This window comes from Haliotis asinina, chromosome 2 (assembly GCF_037392515.1).
Source record: "Haliotis asinina isolate JCU_RB_2024 chromosome 2, JCU_Hal_asi_v2, whole genome shotgun sequence".
NCBI lineage: Eukaryota > Metazoa > Mollusca > Gastropoda > Lepetellida > Haliotidae > Haliotis > Haliotis asinina.
The window spans coordinates 70,822,490-70,838,284 of NC_090281.1; the positions used below are offsets into that span (position 1 = coordinate 70,822,490).

Genomic DNA, 15,795 nt, shown 5'->3' on the forward strand with positions numbered 1-15,795 from the left:
ATGGTTAGAGTCGTTCCTTATTGGCTCTCACACACTGTCTTTGTCCTAGTCTCGCACGTTTATCACTATCATCTCTACCTCTCAACAGATGCTCTTCTATATCAATTGGACCGGTCCGGGGTAGAATTTGCTTTAGCTTGCCATAAAAGACGACTATACTTGTCATAAGAGGCGACTAAGGGGATCGTGTGGTCAGGCTCGCTGACTTGGTTGACACGTCAACTGTTCCCAATTGTGCCGATCGATGCTCATGCAGTTGATCACTGGATTGTCTGGTCCAGACTCGAGACCTTCGCCATATAGCTGGAATATTGCTGAGTAGATCTATACTCACTTACTGATCTCTGCCTCTGGACCAATGCAGGGGTGGTCATTGTCCTGAGCACTTTAAGCTAACCCTAGATGACAAATATTTATAACCGTGCGAATTGCACATGTGACATTGAAATTTCACCATATACACGCCTCGACTTCCTGGCTGTTCTACAGCAAGCGGTACCCGGTGGTAGCAAATAGCGAACAGTGTCCTCAAAATAATGATCGTTTGTTAAACGGTTTCAAATAAAATATAACGGACTGTACATTCAAAATAATTTTGGGTTTGGAAACCGAGTGAATGAAATGACCAGTGTGAAATGCCGTGGTATAAATATGTCTATACACCACTACTAGCTTTTGCCTGCCTGCTTAGAGTATTACTTACCGCTTGTGCTGCAAATTTCATGGAATGATCTCTGATTATTTGTAGTCTGTCTCAGTGCCCGAGCCTCCCTGCAATGCTGAAGTCCTAAATGAAATAAGTCCAGATTTCTCAGGCTCTGTGATCACCCTGGGGTTTCTTTGCAGTTTGTTACAATCAAAATTGTGTATATATTCAGAGATTAAGCGTGTGTCTACATTGTTTGTGTTAACAGCTTTGGGCAGTTTAAGGTAGGGGCGATTTCCCTTGTTTGTCCTCGTAGAACTCCCCATTGGTTCTTTGACCCTTGGTGGGGGCGAGATGGGTGCATGAGTGTCTGTATTGCCTTGGCATTCTAACATGAACATCTCTTCCCCGAGGGCTCAGAAGTACTGAGAGCTGACCGACTCACATCCTGCTCTGTCACTGTTACTCACCGCTGCCTGTGACGCCTTTGTGATATCCTTGGGTGAACATTCCTTATTTAGGTCCTGCTAACAATTGTGTCAGGTTCTTCGATATCTCCAGGGATTACCCTTTACAATGTCGCATCACAGTCTAGTTCTTCTAGTTTTTAGGTACACAATAAAACCAGGGGTTATCTTCTGGCAGGGATAATCTACGTTTTCTAATCTCCCTGCTTCTTGTGTGCCTGTTCATCATGATGGCCATTTCATGCTCTGGCATCTGATTGGAGATGTTCCCCTGCTTTTTCGTAGGCATAATTTCTTTTCCTTCTGTTGGTCTATCCATTCTGACATGTCCACTCTCTCGTCTCCTAATTCTAATGCAGCCAATCCCAGGTAACAGTCACAGAGAATGGGGATATATCTGATGATTGTGGAGTGGTGTTCAAATAATACACCAACGATAGGGTGAGTTTAGTTTTACACCGCACTCAGCGATATTCCAGGTATATGACAACAGAAATGGGCTTCTCAAACTGTACCCATCTGGGTACCCCAGATACGCATTTGGCCACCAAGCCATATATCTCAGACACACAGAACATTTCTCACTGCGCATATACAACATTCCATCTCCATGAGGGAAATACAGAACATTTTTTTCTGCGTTTCAGTTTTAATCAATAAACTAACAGGGTATGAGACAGCCAGGTGATGCAGGAGCTTTTGGACGTCCCATGACGTCACCCACACAATCCATCAACAGCTACTGAAGTCTCCCAATCCCTCGTCATCTTCTTCATCATATGTGTTTCCAAGATGACTTGTCAAAAACAGAAACACTAGACATGCTTGCTTGTGCATATTTTATTGAAAAAGATGTCAACAATTGTAAATATGTCTCACATTATCAGGTGGTGGAGGGAAATGGTTAGGAAGTGTGTTATCACTTCAATATTTGGCCATGTTAGTCAAAAGAAAAACATTTTACAGAACTGATAGAATTTAATGGAATCCTTTAACTATAAAATGACATGGTACCATTGTAGTTGTGCATGACTAGACACCACAGGGGCATGGAGACACCAATGTGGTCTGCAAATGTACCTGTTGAGAATCAAGCCTGCAGTCTGTGGTAGGTTAACACTGTCCCCACTGAGCTATCAAAGAAAATGATCAAAGTCATCCAAGTCAGGGGTTTCTAAAACTGCAGTTTTTTTCAGTTTCAAGAGTCAGTCTGGCAGGAAAATAGCACATAACTGGGGATTGTGAGTCACTAACTGTCATATAATCCATCATTAGTAATTACACAGCTTTATCACTGCGGATTCTCAAGCCTACCAGAGTCACTGAGGTTGGTTTTATGCAGGTTCCACAGTAATACTGTAATACAGAGAAGACCAGAAATGGGCTTCACACACTGTAGCAATGAGGGGAATGAAATGCGGGCCTTAAAGTGTGATCACCACCCCAGGATGAGGACACCCAGTTTCGGATCTTTCTGTGTACTCACAACAATGTACAGCCATTGTAAGGATCTTATGCTACAAAGACAGAATTGACATTCATGCCACACATGGCTGAGTGTGGCTTTAGAAATACTGTTTGCATGAACATGGCCTGTAAAGTTACTTTGCTAGAAGCAAACACTCCAGTGGTTGACATGAGCAATTGGTCCACACTGTATGTACAATAAACACACAATTATCGATTATGTCAATCAATAGTATTTCTAGTGGTCTGCATCAAGACACTATTTTTAGTCATACTTAGCTTCCAATTTGGTCAGTTAATACAGGCACTGAATATTGTAGACAACGTCATGCATTCATGGAAATGTTCAACTGTTGATCAAAACAAACAGAATCAGTATTTAATAATATCACAAGGTTCTTTGGTTGTGTATATGTTTCTTCTGTCTATTAATAAATAGTTAGTGGTGTGGGGATGTTTCAGGGCTGGATGAGATGGCGTCCTTTACTAGTCAACATCCTGACGTTGATCCTCGGCTGGGATCTCAGTCTGCACAGGTTTCAGCATGGATTCAGTACTCTGCATACTGTAAAAAAATTGTAGAGGATGTTCAGGTGTTTAAGGATATATATCTGACACCTAACCTAGCATTGTTATGTAAACCCATGCTCTGTATACTGCAACAATGGTAAAGTATGTTTGGGTGTCTAAGATAAGTTTTTAACATCAAAATTAGCAAACAATTGCAGCCATATTGCGTCAGACTCTAAATCCAGGTATAATGACTTGACAGCATGTCCTAGGACTTGGCCTTGAGCTGGGCAGGTAGTCTTGTGTGGGAACGAAAACACAAACAGAAAACTGGAACATCTTTCTCCCTCAGAATACCCCTTGCCTACCTATCCCTACCCTCTCCCCCAACTGAAGAAGGTAAACAGTGATGCCAGGCTCCAGCTACAAGAGGGGAATTGGGCCTAGAGGTAGGCAGGTAGTCAGGTGAAGGAATGACACTGCACAGAAAACTGGAACATCTTTTCCCCTTTGAATAATCCCGACTGCTGATAAGATAAGATAAGATACAATAATACTATATTGTCCAAATTTTCATTGATCTACTAGATACACCATGGAAATTTTAAAAAAAAGAGACTGTAGCCTTAAATAATTTTCCTTCATTTTATATTTGGTTCTTTGGAAACTGTTCCTGAAACGTAGTTTACATTGAGTAAGTTAGTGAGAGAGTATGTGGAGTTTAACACTCCTCTTAACAAGGTTGCTCAACAATGTTCCACCTGCATGGCGACGTTCTGTAAATAATCCAATCTAGACAAGAGAATCCAGTGATCAACAGCACATCCATCCATCTACGCAAATAGGATGCAATACCCGTGTCAACCGAGTCAGCAAGTCTGACAACAAGATGCCTTATGACATCTTTGATAGGCATTTTTAGAAGTTAAGTAGATGAAGAATGAGGACATAGTCCTCATCCTTCAAGATGCCTCATGACAAGCAGGGGGTTACTGAAGATCAATTCTCATCAAGATCTTCACAGGTCTGCCTTAGCAGAATTCCAGCTACTTGTCCACTTACCGTGGGAGGAAAGTCTGAATTGATACAGATCCTATGTGCTTATCTTCTTGGGAAAAGCAGTGAGCATGGTTATGGTGCCTAAAAACTTTGAAACATCTGATGAGTACTGCCCACTGGCGCTTATTGTGACCAAAGGAACCGCAGGTTGTACGTGATCAAGTGTAGTGTGATGTGTATAGGGTTAGAGTCTACCTGTGGAATAATTTCATCATCATACACATCATGTGGACATCTGCTCTCCCTTTCACAAACCAGATGGATGGCTCATTGCTGTGCACAGCCTACTACTAGTAAACGTGTGTGACTCATGAAGGTCCCGGGGTAGAATAGGTCTTCAGCAACACATGCTTGCCATGAAAGGCGACTATGCTTTTCATAAGAGGCAACCCATGGGATCGGGTGGTCAGGCTCACTGACTTGGGTGACACGTCATCAGTTCCCAATTGCACAGATCGATGTTCATGTTGTTGATCACTGGAAAGTCTGGTCCAGACTTGATTAATTACAGACCGCCACCATATAGCTGGAATATTGCTGAATGCGGCGTAAAAGTAAACTCACTCTCTCATAAACGTGTGCTCTGTGCCAGTCCAACTTATCCTTGCTTGCCAGTAAGTACAAAGAACTCAATCTGAACTCACATACCAACACAATAACCATACGGATACTCACAGGTGTTCAATCCTCTGTGCCTGGTTGTGTGTTGGTGTGTCGACATACTTGAGACCAACGCTCGACACACCTTTAGTGGGGGTGCTGGAGCTGTGAGGCTCGGGGTCAGGGATCAGGGTAAACATCTCGTCCTGACCTCCCTTGTTGCTTGGCAACTCCACCATCCCTGGCTTCCTGATTGGTGACACCCTGTCCAGGTCATCTTCAGCGGAACGGGACCGAATTTTAGCTTCTGCTTCTCGCGCCATTTTACGAACTTTAGATTCTAAGAAGGAAAGAACTTAAAACATTAATTTACATAAGATTTTTAATGGAATCGTGTTGCCACATGTAGCTGAAAACATGACAGCAATTGATATATACTATTATGTATGCTGCACTGTGGTCTTCAGTATTGTACCATGGACAACTATCTGTAGGTAATATGAGTTACATCACATACCAGATAGTGTAAGCATCAATTTATACTGTGGTAACATGACACCACTACTACTGAAGGTACACATGGAATTCCACTAATACTATCAACACAGCCACTATCACGAGCGTACTGTTTTACGCTGCTTTTAGCAATATTCCTGCAACATCATGGCGGGAGACACCAGAAATGACCTTCACACATTGTACCCTTTTGGGGAATCAAACATCTCTAAGTTGCTCATAACCAACTTCAATTGACGAGAAACCAAAATGGCAGCTTTCATTCATCTATACAAACCAAAATCAGTACTTTCAGTACAGCCATTTCCACAAAAGTAATCACTACACTCTCCCTTCCTTTATAAGGTACTGCATACCTCCATTCACAAATGACTCAATGGTCACAAAGGCACCAGTTTTGCCGGCAGACACTGGAGTGACTGGTGATGAGTTGACCGGTGGTGATTGCATCTTTACCTTGTCAGTATCTGGCACCTACAGGAACAGAACAAGACACTCAAAGCATCAACATCAAGCTATGGCCCCAGGAGTTATCAGTTTCTGGAACATCCTGATGTAATACGAAACATGATTGTTAAATCTGTATCTACTATACAAAGGTAATGAATGAGTGGTACAGCACTTACAGCTATTCCACCTATATGGCAGTGATCTGTAAATAATTGAGTCTGGAGCAGATAATCCAGTGATCAACAGCATGAGCATCAACCTGCACAATTTGGAACAGATGACATGTGTCAACTAAGTCAGCAAGCTTGACCACCTGACCCTGTTAGTGGTCTCTTACGACAAGCATAATCGCCTTTTATGGCAAACATGGGTTGCTGTAGGCCTGTCCTACCTCAGATTTTCATAGGTCCTCGAAATGACCCATGTATTGTGATATGCATAGCATTGTGACCTTCCTGCATTGTGTCACTACTGGCACCATAATGACTATAATGGTTTCTGAGAAAATCTATCCCCAGTGGGGATACCATGCAGTAAGTCAAGAAATGCATAACATGGGCCATGACCCTCTAACAAATCGGACACTGCTCAAACTGATATTCCTCTCCCACTTCTTGGGAGGCAATAATAAAACATTATAAAATGTGTATTATAAAACACAGATTCAGCAAGGATAGGTAAAGTGAATGAGTAAGCAATGCTTTCTGTTGCTATTAGCAACATTCCAGCAGTACCAGAGATGGGAATGTATTTCACATGTCAAACGTGCAGATTCAAACCTGGTCACTTTGCATGAACACATAGAGAACAGAATGAACACTTTAACCATAAAGCAATCACACCACCTACATAAGAAAGACCAAGTACATAACCCTTGTAAAGTATGTTATACTTGGGATTACACTTTCTCGGTACAGATTCTATACCAGCTTGGTCAAGTCCCATGAAAGACACAAAACAAACACTGTCGGAGCCTGGCACTGAATCACCAGCACACAAAGTCACCAAAATAACCTACTCAGCCACCACAAAAATGAACATCTAAAACCTGCTTTTTGTACCCCTCTGTGAGGAGTCAGTTTGTGTGTGACTGCAATGGTTTGCCTCTTTCTAACACCACTTTCTAAATGGCATCGTGTACACTTTACCTTTGACTCCAAGATAAGCATCCTATTCTCTAGGAGTTTGAGCCTGGCATCCACAGTATTCCAACGGTTCATATCCAGCGCTGGCTCCTGGGTGACGGAAACAGACTTCTGTAGATCAAACATGGCCTCCATTTGGCCAACACGACTGTCAACAGCTTCCAACATCTGAAGAACAGAGATTATTGTAAGACATTGTGAACTTTAACATTCATGTGCAGAATTTATGCCATAAAAATCAAGATCTTCAAGGTTCAAGTTCAGGAATGTCAAGGCTAAGAAAATTACTCATCCAATTTGTTCCAGATTCACACAGTCTCTGATTGCAGAGGCAGATTCTTACTAAAGGGAGATAACTCTAGTGTACATAATGAAAAACAAACTTTATGCAAATTATTTTCTTCAGCATGGTATGTGTTATCAGTAGAAATGATAGGTTTGTTCTAGATAATTTCTCTTCACATTCATCACTTTTGCACACACTAATACATACTTTCAGAATCTTTTATACAGATGTTTACCTTATTGTCAGGAGTTATCTATATATGTGTACCCAATAGTTCACACAGAACTTACCGACATGATGCTGTTAATTTTCTCATTAAGTTCTTGAAAACAGAGAGCTGTTGCATTGGTACTGATTCCATCTCTGCTTTCCCTATTAACAGCTGTCACTGGCTCAGACTGGGGTGTGTTGGGTGAAGAAGACGCTATTTCAATGGGTGATTCATTTCCTGGACCAACAAAGCAGTATTTGGCTTTTTCAAAATGGAGTATGAAATACGAGCTATAAGACTGTTCACCTGAATTTGGTACATATAGAGCAATATCAGGTTAGGAATGTCTGTGTTTTGTAGCCAAAGGCTGGTAGGGTGACGTAGTGATTCAAGCGTTTGCTCATGTTGAAGATCTGTGTTCGATTCCCCTCTGGCATCAGAGTGTGAAGCCTATTTGTGGTGTCCCTCACCTTGATATTGCTGGAATGTTGCTAAAAGGGGCATAAAACCAGACTCACTTTATATAAAAAGAAGGTCAAAAGTGGAATATAAGACAAAACTCAGAAACCCACATGTTCTTCACTGGGCAGCTGAAATTTGCACAGGGTTTACAAACTTCTATGGAAGTGTCAGGTACAGTGTGCTAAATAGTTTTGCTGGTCAGTCGGGATAGCTATACCTGAAACTTACTAGCCCACAACATAATTTGCTTGTCCCCAATCTGAATGTAGAAGCTAAGTAAAAGATCACAAAAATAGATGAGAATACACATGACACAGGTTTCATCAATAAGTTGCTAATATGATGAGCAATTTTATTGGTCAATATCCTTGCATGATTTAAAAGTGTATTAAACCTTAAAAAGGCAGAGAACATTATATTTTCAAACTGACCCCATGAAATTTCACTAGTGAGTGACTGTGGAGATATACTTTCCCAATGTGATTTTCACTAGCCATGGGCTTGTGGCTATTTTGTACACTGCATACGTGTGATAATCTGTGCATCTGACTTTGATTATGTGTTATTATTAAATTTAACTACCTGCATGGTTGTATCTTTCTCTCACCTTGAACTTTGGGCATGTTGACCACCTCTACAGCACGTGGCTTGACACGGGCAATGCTCGGGGTATACGAGGAAAACACAGCATCACATGACTGGTTTGGGTCAATGACCTCCTTCACAACCCTGGGTTTGCCTGGTCCAGGCAGGGATGACCGGACAGAAGATGATCTGTACTTGCTTAGTTCTATATGTGACACTGCTGACGCTGATCTGTTGAGATTTGGCTTCTTGGAAGCAGAATTTTGGGTACTTACTGCACGGGGTGGTGGCATACTGGCAGACGATTCTAGAAAAATAATTACATTCAGAGGGGTGAGTTCAATTTTATTCCACCTTTAGAAATATACAAATTTACCCCACCTCCCATGATATACAAAAGATGACTGAATTTGAAAGGCATGCCTCAGTTCATATTTTCATGTGTTTGGAGTTTTGTTTTTCATGATATAACAAAGACTCAGTTATGTGCCAGTAAAGAGCTTTGCATCCTTGATATCTCCAGGGTAACCACTTTGTAAATCACTATGCCCTGGATGCATCTACAGCCCAATAATTTTATAACCTCCATTTGCTGACTCCGCATTCGCACAGTAATCAATCAACTAAGCCGCCGTTACAACCAACCTTGCCAGTGTCAATGAAGAAATCATACTAACTGACAGGTCTGAAACTTAAAAAAACTATATGCAAGAACTTCTACCTCTTTCAGAGTACCTCTGCATGAGTTGTGTTGCCAAATTTAATCAGTTATATAATTCAAGAAGCGAAAGTGAGTTGTCATTGGTACACTCAACTTTCCAGCATACACACCTGACTATTTAAAGTCAGCTAAGGGAGGTAATAAATTCATCAGGCCAAGCCATAGATGCATCCAGTGTATGATGGAGATTTATACCATGGAAATATTGAGGATGTGAGCTTTGCAGTTGAAGGACTATTGTTTGTTTTAGTATTGAGCCATTTGTGAAGCCAAAATCTTTGTAATCATTTGTGTAATCAACACAAAAAATTCTTAAACTCACTTGGGGCATCTTTCTTTGTTGCTGCCGTTGCTGTAGTTGTTGCGGTCCCTGCTGCAGCAGACTTTGGCCGAATCTGGAACCAATGCAAGAACTGAAGCTACTCACAAACTTTGTAAAAGACATGTTGAAAACAAATAATCTGTATGTTACGTTGAATTTACTTCTCTTTCAATCTAGGTGTTTCTGAAAGACTTAGTTTAGTATGAAGTTGTGCCCTAATTAAATCTTGTTGAAAACCTAACATTTCTTTACTGAAAAATGATGAAAGATAGATGAACATCTTTGTAATTGACAACAAAGATCCACTACTCATGACGAAGGTCAACTCAAATAAAGCTTTACTCAAAACTTCAATTCCAACACACATCACTTTCACTCAATATAACTAAGCCGGCACTTACTCCCTTTCTCAGTTCCACAAAGTTTACTGTTACAGCTTTTGTAAGTCCAGAGAAAACACCAATATTTATCCATTAGACCTGACAGTTTCCTTCCTCTCATTTCTATCACACTTTTGGACACAATCTATAATTGTATTATCCGATAATCCATTTGTGTAATGTACTGTAAGAAGTCACTATGGCTAACAAAAAGTATGGCAAAGTTCATCATACGCTGTGGAAAAGTTGAAGAGCTGAAGACTCTCCAACATAAAAAGTAAAATCATATCAACAAAAGATTCTGAAAGAAAACCTTTTTGAGTCAGTTTGAATAAGCAGACTTCACATTACCAAATACATCTAAGTTTCTTGACACACCAAAGGGACACAACTCTGCACTATAAGTTGCAGTGCTTTGGATAGTTGGTCACTCATGCTCTGCTCACCCGTCCAGAAGGAGGCCTAGCAATGTTGTCCATGGATGAGTTGAGCTTGAAGGCAGAGGAGGATTTACTGGAATATGATGTTCGACAGTGCTTCTGAATTCTCTGGAGAATTTCTGTAACCATAATGATCTTCCTCTCTGCAAACTGGTTAGAGAAAAACTGTTCCTTAGTAACCAAGGGTTTGTAGGAGAACATATCCCGGAGAATCTGAAGGAGTAAAGATTTCAAAGATTAACCAACATCTGAAATTTCCACAAAGTTACACAAGAACATTAAGAAATGTGAAGACACCTAACCATTCATGCAACAAAATAAACAAGGTCTAATGGATGATTTCTATGAGTCATATAATTCCATGGCAAATACTAAATAATAATAAAAGAGAATATTCAAAACACTATGCAGAAAATTTCACAAGTCAGTCACAAACAAAGTGAGAGCAAGAAATACAAATTTTACACATAGTTTTACATAATGCAGTAATCCTGCATTGTGCGTGATATTTTCAAGAAAAAAATATCATATTTTCAGTAATCATTTATTGTTCTATTAGTCAGATAATTTCCTTCAAAAACATAAAAACAGCTGTTACAGATTATTTATAATTTTGCATAATGTCATATGTTATTTTTTGGGGTCTTGTCAATCTTGTCAGCCCCTGTGCTAATTGGCTAGCTGAAACCATGTTCAGCCAGTCTGATTGCTCCACACAGTCCCATGTGTTCTGTGAACTCAGTACTATGAAGAATCTCTTCACATTCGTACAAGGGCAAAGGTGTTAAAGCTGTTAAAGCTCTTCAGTGTGATGAGTGAAAGCTTTCACTTGCCACACTGAAGAGCTTAACTAGATTCTCCAGAAGAACAATGTGTGAAGCCCATTCTGTTGTCCCCCAAAGTAATATTGCTGGAATATTGCTAAATACAGCATTAAACTCAACTCACTCACTCTCTCTCTCACATCCACACTTTGTGAACAGGGTTAATGTGAAGAAATACCAACACAAAGTAATTAATCTAACCTTGTAAATAGAGTCTATGAATGTTGTATCAGACTTGGCAAAGAGTACAATATCCTTAGCAGCAATATCTTCAGCTAGTTTGGTGCTGTAGCTTGTGAAACCATGATGAAGGATTGGCATGAAGGACTTGGCATCACCTTGAGTCAAACTGCCAAGACAACATTAAAAAAAATAATAATCAGCAATTCCGGAGTACTGTTACATTTTATCATACATATTGTGAAAATGATATGAGAATGAGATTTGTGGGTTTCCTAGATAATGAATTTGCTTGTTCACATATGTCCCGCATATCTCCATAATCCTAAAATATCCCCTGGTGGTTGTAGCAATCTGAAAGTCACCTGCCCTTCATTCACGTGCATAAAATCATTCAGGCACTCATACTGAAAAGGCGACATTGTGTCATTATGCAGCAACATACTACTGGGCTTTTGAAATTATTGATGTGTTTTTGTCATGAATTTGTTTACAGTGACTTATACTGCACATTTTATACAAATACAAGGCTTAATTGGAACTCTGGAGGGTGATGATGTCATAGACTGAAAACATATGTCATATTTGGGATTTCGCTTTCTTGAAAAGTTTGAGGATCTAATTTGATTTTATGTAAATTCCTAACTTCATCTTGAATAATAGATCTCAAAACAGTCCATGTGTTAACACTTGACAGAATACTGTGTTACACAAAATCAACACCAAGACCAGTGTACCTTCAAACCTTCAATTACTGCCTTTACATTTTTATAGTTACTGGCTTCCAAACAGTTATTGCTGTAACAATTATCGACAATACATCAGTATGATGAGTGCACAGTTCTGGCCAATTACAATTTCAGTATTTTCCCCACAGTATTTGGCAATACAGGACAGCAGAAGTAAATTCTTCATGGTAAGTAACATCAGAGAAAAAATAAAAGGTAAAATTATGAACTCTATAATTAAAGAGCAAGTTCAAGTTCACAAGCGTCATCAATTGTTTCGTTCCCTTTGAACATACCATAATAAAACACTCAAGTAATTACACAGTCAATTATTAGAGGTTATTTTATTGTTGTAAATATATGATAATTTTTGCAGCTAGTTGTCAGTAAACGCCTATTAGTACTGCCATGATTCCCTTCTGCAGTGTTATATAAAACATGACTGGCAATCAGTGAACGGCATGGACACATCACTGAATAGCTAAATTAGTTCTGTTTCATTAATTTAACGAACTGCATAGTGATTGTGTAAATACCTCTAAAATATGGCAATAACTGTTCCATAGCCAGTAAGGGATGGGTATCTGAACAACACACACTTGATAAGGACAAACAACATCATCAGTCAGCTTCAGTATTAAACGTATTGTACAAGGGCTTTGTGTGTAGCTTTATGCCACAATTTATTATCATCATGATTGGAAAACTAAATCTTTGGCATAGTCAAAGTAGACGGGGACCATGCTTTGTTTACAGTTGAAATATGTTGCCAGTTGATAAACACAGCAGTTCTAAGTATGCATGCATTTCAGTAGCTGGTTAAGAGTTCCCCTCATTTCCCAATCCCAAATAATATTTTTAAATTCATATATGTATACAAAAATTATTAACAAAACCTAACAACAATTACTAGAGGACTCAACAATTATGTACAATATACGGTTGAACCACTTAGTGTTACCTCTGTTGATCTGCGGAAGAAAGAATATGGGGGAACGGAAGGAACTCTTTCCCATTCGTAAAGTAGCTTAAGTTTGAACTAGATAGTGAGTCTAAACAAAAACTCTGAGAAACTCACCCCTTGATATCAACAGTTTCTGGATATTTCATCAACTTGACCTCTGTCTGCAGCTTCCTCAGGTTATTTTTCAAATCTCCGGTTGACATCTTGAATATCTGTATCTAAAGCATATACTTGTCATACTATAATCAAATGTAGAGCAGTCTTCATATTATATCCTCACACCTACTTTTCAGTAATTTTGTTTCTTCCTTCTTCACATGCAAACACTAACAAATGTTACATTATGCACGTACATACTCTAATTTCACTAAATGATGTCACAGTGTTTGAAAGTGTAGGGTTTTCGTGTGACGGAGAAATTTTATAGCATCGCTTTGATCTTAATGTTATGATCGAAAACTGGACAAAACACACTAACTTGCTGTTCCAATGCGTAATTACTACACCAGAACTAACACACTGACAGAAACGAGTGCTAGCTCACACAACGCCGACGAAATACGCCAACATACATTCAAGTGAGTTTATTTCAACCGTTGATAACCCGCTCGGCCTCTTCCACTCTTCCGTCTCAATGTGTTCGTTCACGTTCGAATATGACACGATTTCCCGCGGAAAGCGCCACCTACAGTCAGGTTTTCATGTTTTGTTCGATGACAGCTGAGATATGAAAGTGTAGCGCGGTAATCCAAACTCGCCGAAATAGACGAAACGACGTGTTCGGATTCATTATCTAACGAGGGATTTTTATACATATCTCGACATCATCTACATACTGTAACCCTTACATTTATTCCAGATATCGCATAGACTCGAGACTATGGATTGTGGAAAACCAGTCGAGCCACAAAATGTATACTGTAGTATATATTATTCTATCTTGAAACGTCCATCGGATCCTAACTGTGTAGAATCCCAATCGATGTTCAAGCAGTTGATCACTGGGTAGTCTGGTCCAGACAGAAAATATATAGACAGCCGCTACATTGGTGGAATATTGCTGGGTGTCGTAAGACCAAAACTCATGACTCACTCGAATTATTATCTGGCAACGCTGTCTACTCAGAACTAAAACATGGTGAAGTGTATCTGTTGAATTCAGCTTTCACGATGTTGTAAGAAAACTGTTGAATGTTATGCTAACGAAGGATATAATGCTCATAACATAGGCGGAATGTAAGTATGACAAGAATTTGAATTTTAACTTTCTTGAATTTTCACGGATCCATTTACACATATTGTCGATGGATTATATCAGAGACCATATAATTATTATATGGTCTCTGATTATATGTTTTAGGACGTCATATGTTTACTCTCGCTAATTACAAACATGTTTACGTCATGCGGACATTCGGACAATGGATTGTGTTTAACTCACGTTGTCTTAGTTAGCGACGTGTTCGTGCGATAATCGAGTTAACAGCGAATGTTCTTTTCCGTCCAGCTGAAATGATATGAATTGCGCATGGATGTACTAGTGTTTTACCAATGCCGGAGAAGCCGCGAAGATCCGGGTTAATATTCGTCCTGATCAGCAACCCATGCTTGTCGTAAGAGGCAGTATTTATATTGGAGTCTTGGACAATGAAAAGACATTCGACAGGATTTGGCATAGTGGAGTTTTATCCAATTTGTTTGGTATAGGTGCTACCGGACGGGCGTGACACTTGCTTACACGCTCGAGTACAAAGACTAGTCTGCTTGTGCTCAATACAACGTTATCACGGGTCGTGCTTTCCCAATCAGACAAGGAGTGGGGCAAGGAAGAGTGTTATCTGCATGGATGTTCCTCTTTTACATCAACGAACTGATCACTCAACTCGACAACCTCAAAAGGGGATCGTTGATTAGACAAAATTATCTACCTTTCGTGGACTGATCGAAGGCATCACTCAGCATTGTGCATGATTACTCGTGCCTGTAGAGGTTGTGCTACAATCCAGCCAAGAGTTGCGTTGTTGTGTTCAAGAGCGGAGATAAGGATATCTAGGATCTTTAAACTGAATGCCATTAACGTGCCCGTTACAAATGTAACAAGTACAAAATACACAAATTGTAAAAGTGTTCTGGAAAATATACTATTTTAACATGTCTTATTTATCTGTTGGGATCAATTTAGAAACCTCAAACAATGATACAACTGTCAGTGAAAAAAGTTTACATTTTCACAAGTAGATAATGTATTCAAAGTCATTGGGTCATGGGTTGAAAGTAGTTCCTATGCAAATAAGCCAAGTTTTAATGAGGTCAGGCCTGCTGTTTTTCCTTGGTTTTCATTGGCTGAAATGTGCAGCATCTTGATTGTATGTTGAATTTAGATGCATTTGGAAAATGTCAAGTTTGTTCACTTGCTATCTTTCTCCCAAATGGGCAAAGTGGTTTGAAAGTCATGGGAAGAAAATATTGACTTTGGTAGATTTAAAGTTAGTTATATTTGATTTTACATAAAACGAATAAACTACAAAAATATGTTTAATTGTTGAAAGGTTCATTCAGTATTTATTGTAGCTGAATTAATGTATTTGGTGGAGGTATATTTTGACTCAGGGTTGTAATTTCACTTACAATTGATTCAGATTAACTAGTATTTGAGTCCAAACAGATTGTTCGTTTACTTTTCTGGTGAGAATTTTCCATGCTAATTAAGGCATACATGTTTTAGGTCCTTGGATCAGGTGTATAATTTTGGTGCCTCACAACATGTGGACAGTTTGATGCAAGTTGTTCCATAGATGGTAAGACAATCTGATATTTCAGTGTTTGGAATAT

General features: G+C 39.4%; 1 protein-coding gene across 1 annotated transcript; it reads right to left on the reverse strand.

Moving 5' to 3' along the window:
• Window positions 1-1,933: 1,933 nt before the first annotated feature.
• On the reverse strand, window positions 1,934-13,692 carry LOC137274234 (centrosomal protein of 44 kDa-like). The gene is made up of 11 exons (XM_067807299.1): window positions 13,536-13,692; window positions 13,078-13,181; window positions 11,293-11,440; window positions 10,274-10,480; window positions 9,448-9,520; window positions 8,427-8,711; window positions 7,437-7,594; window positions 6,864-7,028; window positions 5,622-5,739; window positions 4,825-5,089; window positions 1,934-3,145 (listed from the first exon to the last, which is right to left on the reverse strand). The coding sequence occupies exons 2-11, from the start codon at window positions 13,164-13,166 to the stop codon at window positions 3,067-3,069; spliced, it is 1,587 nt and encodes a 528-aa protein (XP_067663400.1). The 5' UTR covers window positions 13,167-13,181; window positions 13,536-13,692; the 3' UTR covers window positions 1,934-3,066.
• Between the last annotated feature and the right edge of the window lie 2,103 nt (window positions 13,693-15,795).

Excerpts from the sequence above, each read along its gene's own strand:
- LOC137274234 (XM_067807299.1), bottom strand. The coding sequence starts at position 13,166 with ATGTCAACCGGAGATTTGAAAAATAACCTGAGGAAGCTGCAGACAGAG. Across the intron at positions 8,712-9,447 it reads AACAAAGAAAGATGCCCCAA|AATCGTCTGCCAGTATGCCA; the intron begins GTGAGTTTAAGA and ends TTATTTTTCTAG. Across the intron at positions 5,090-5,621 it reads TGAGTCATTTGTGAATGGAG|AATCTAAAGTTCGTAAAATG; the intron begins GTATGCAGTACC and ends TTTCCTTCTTAG.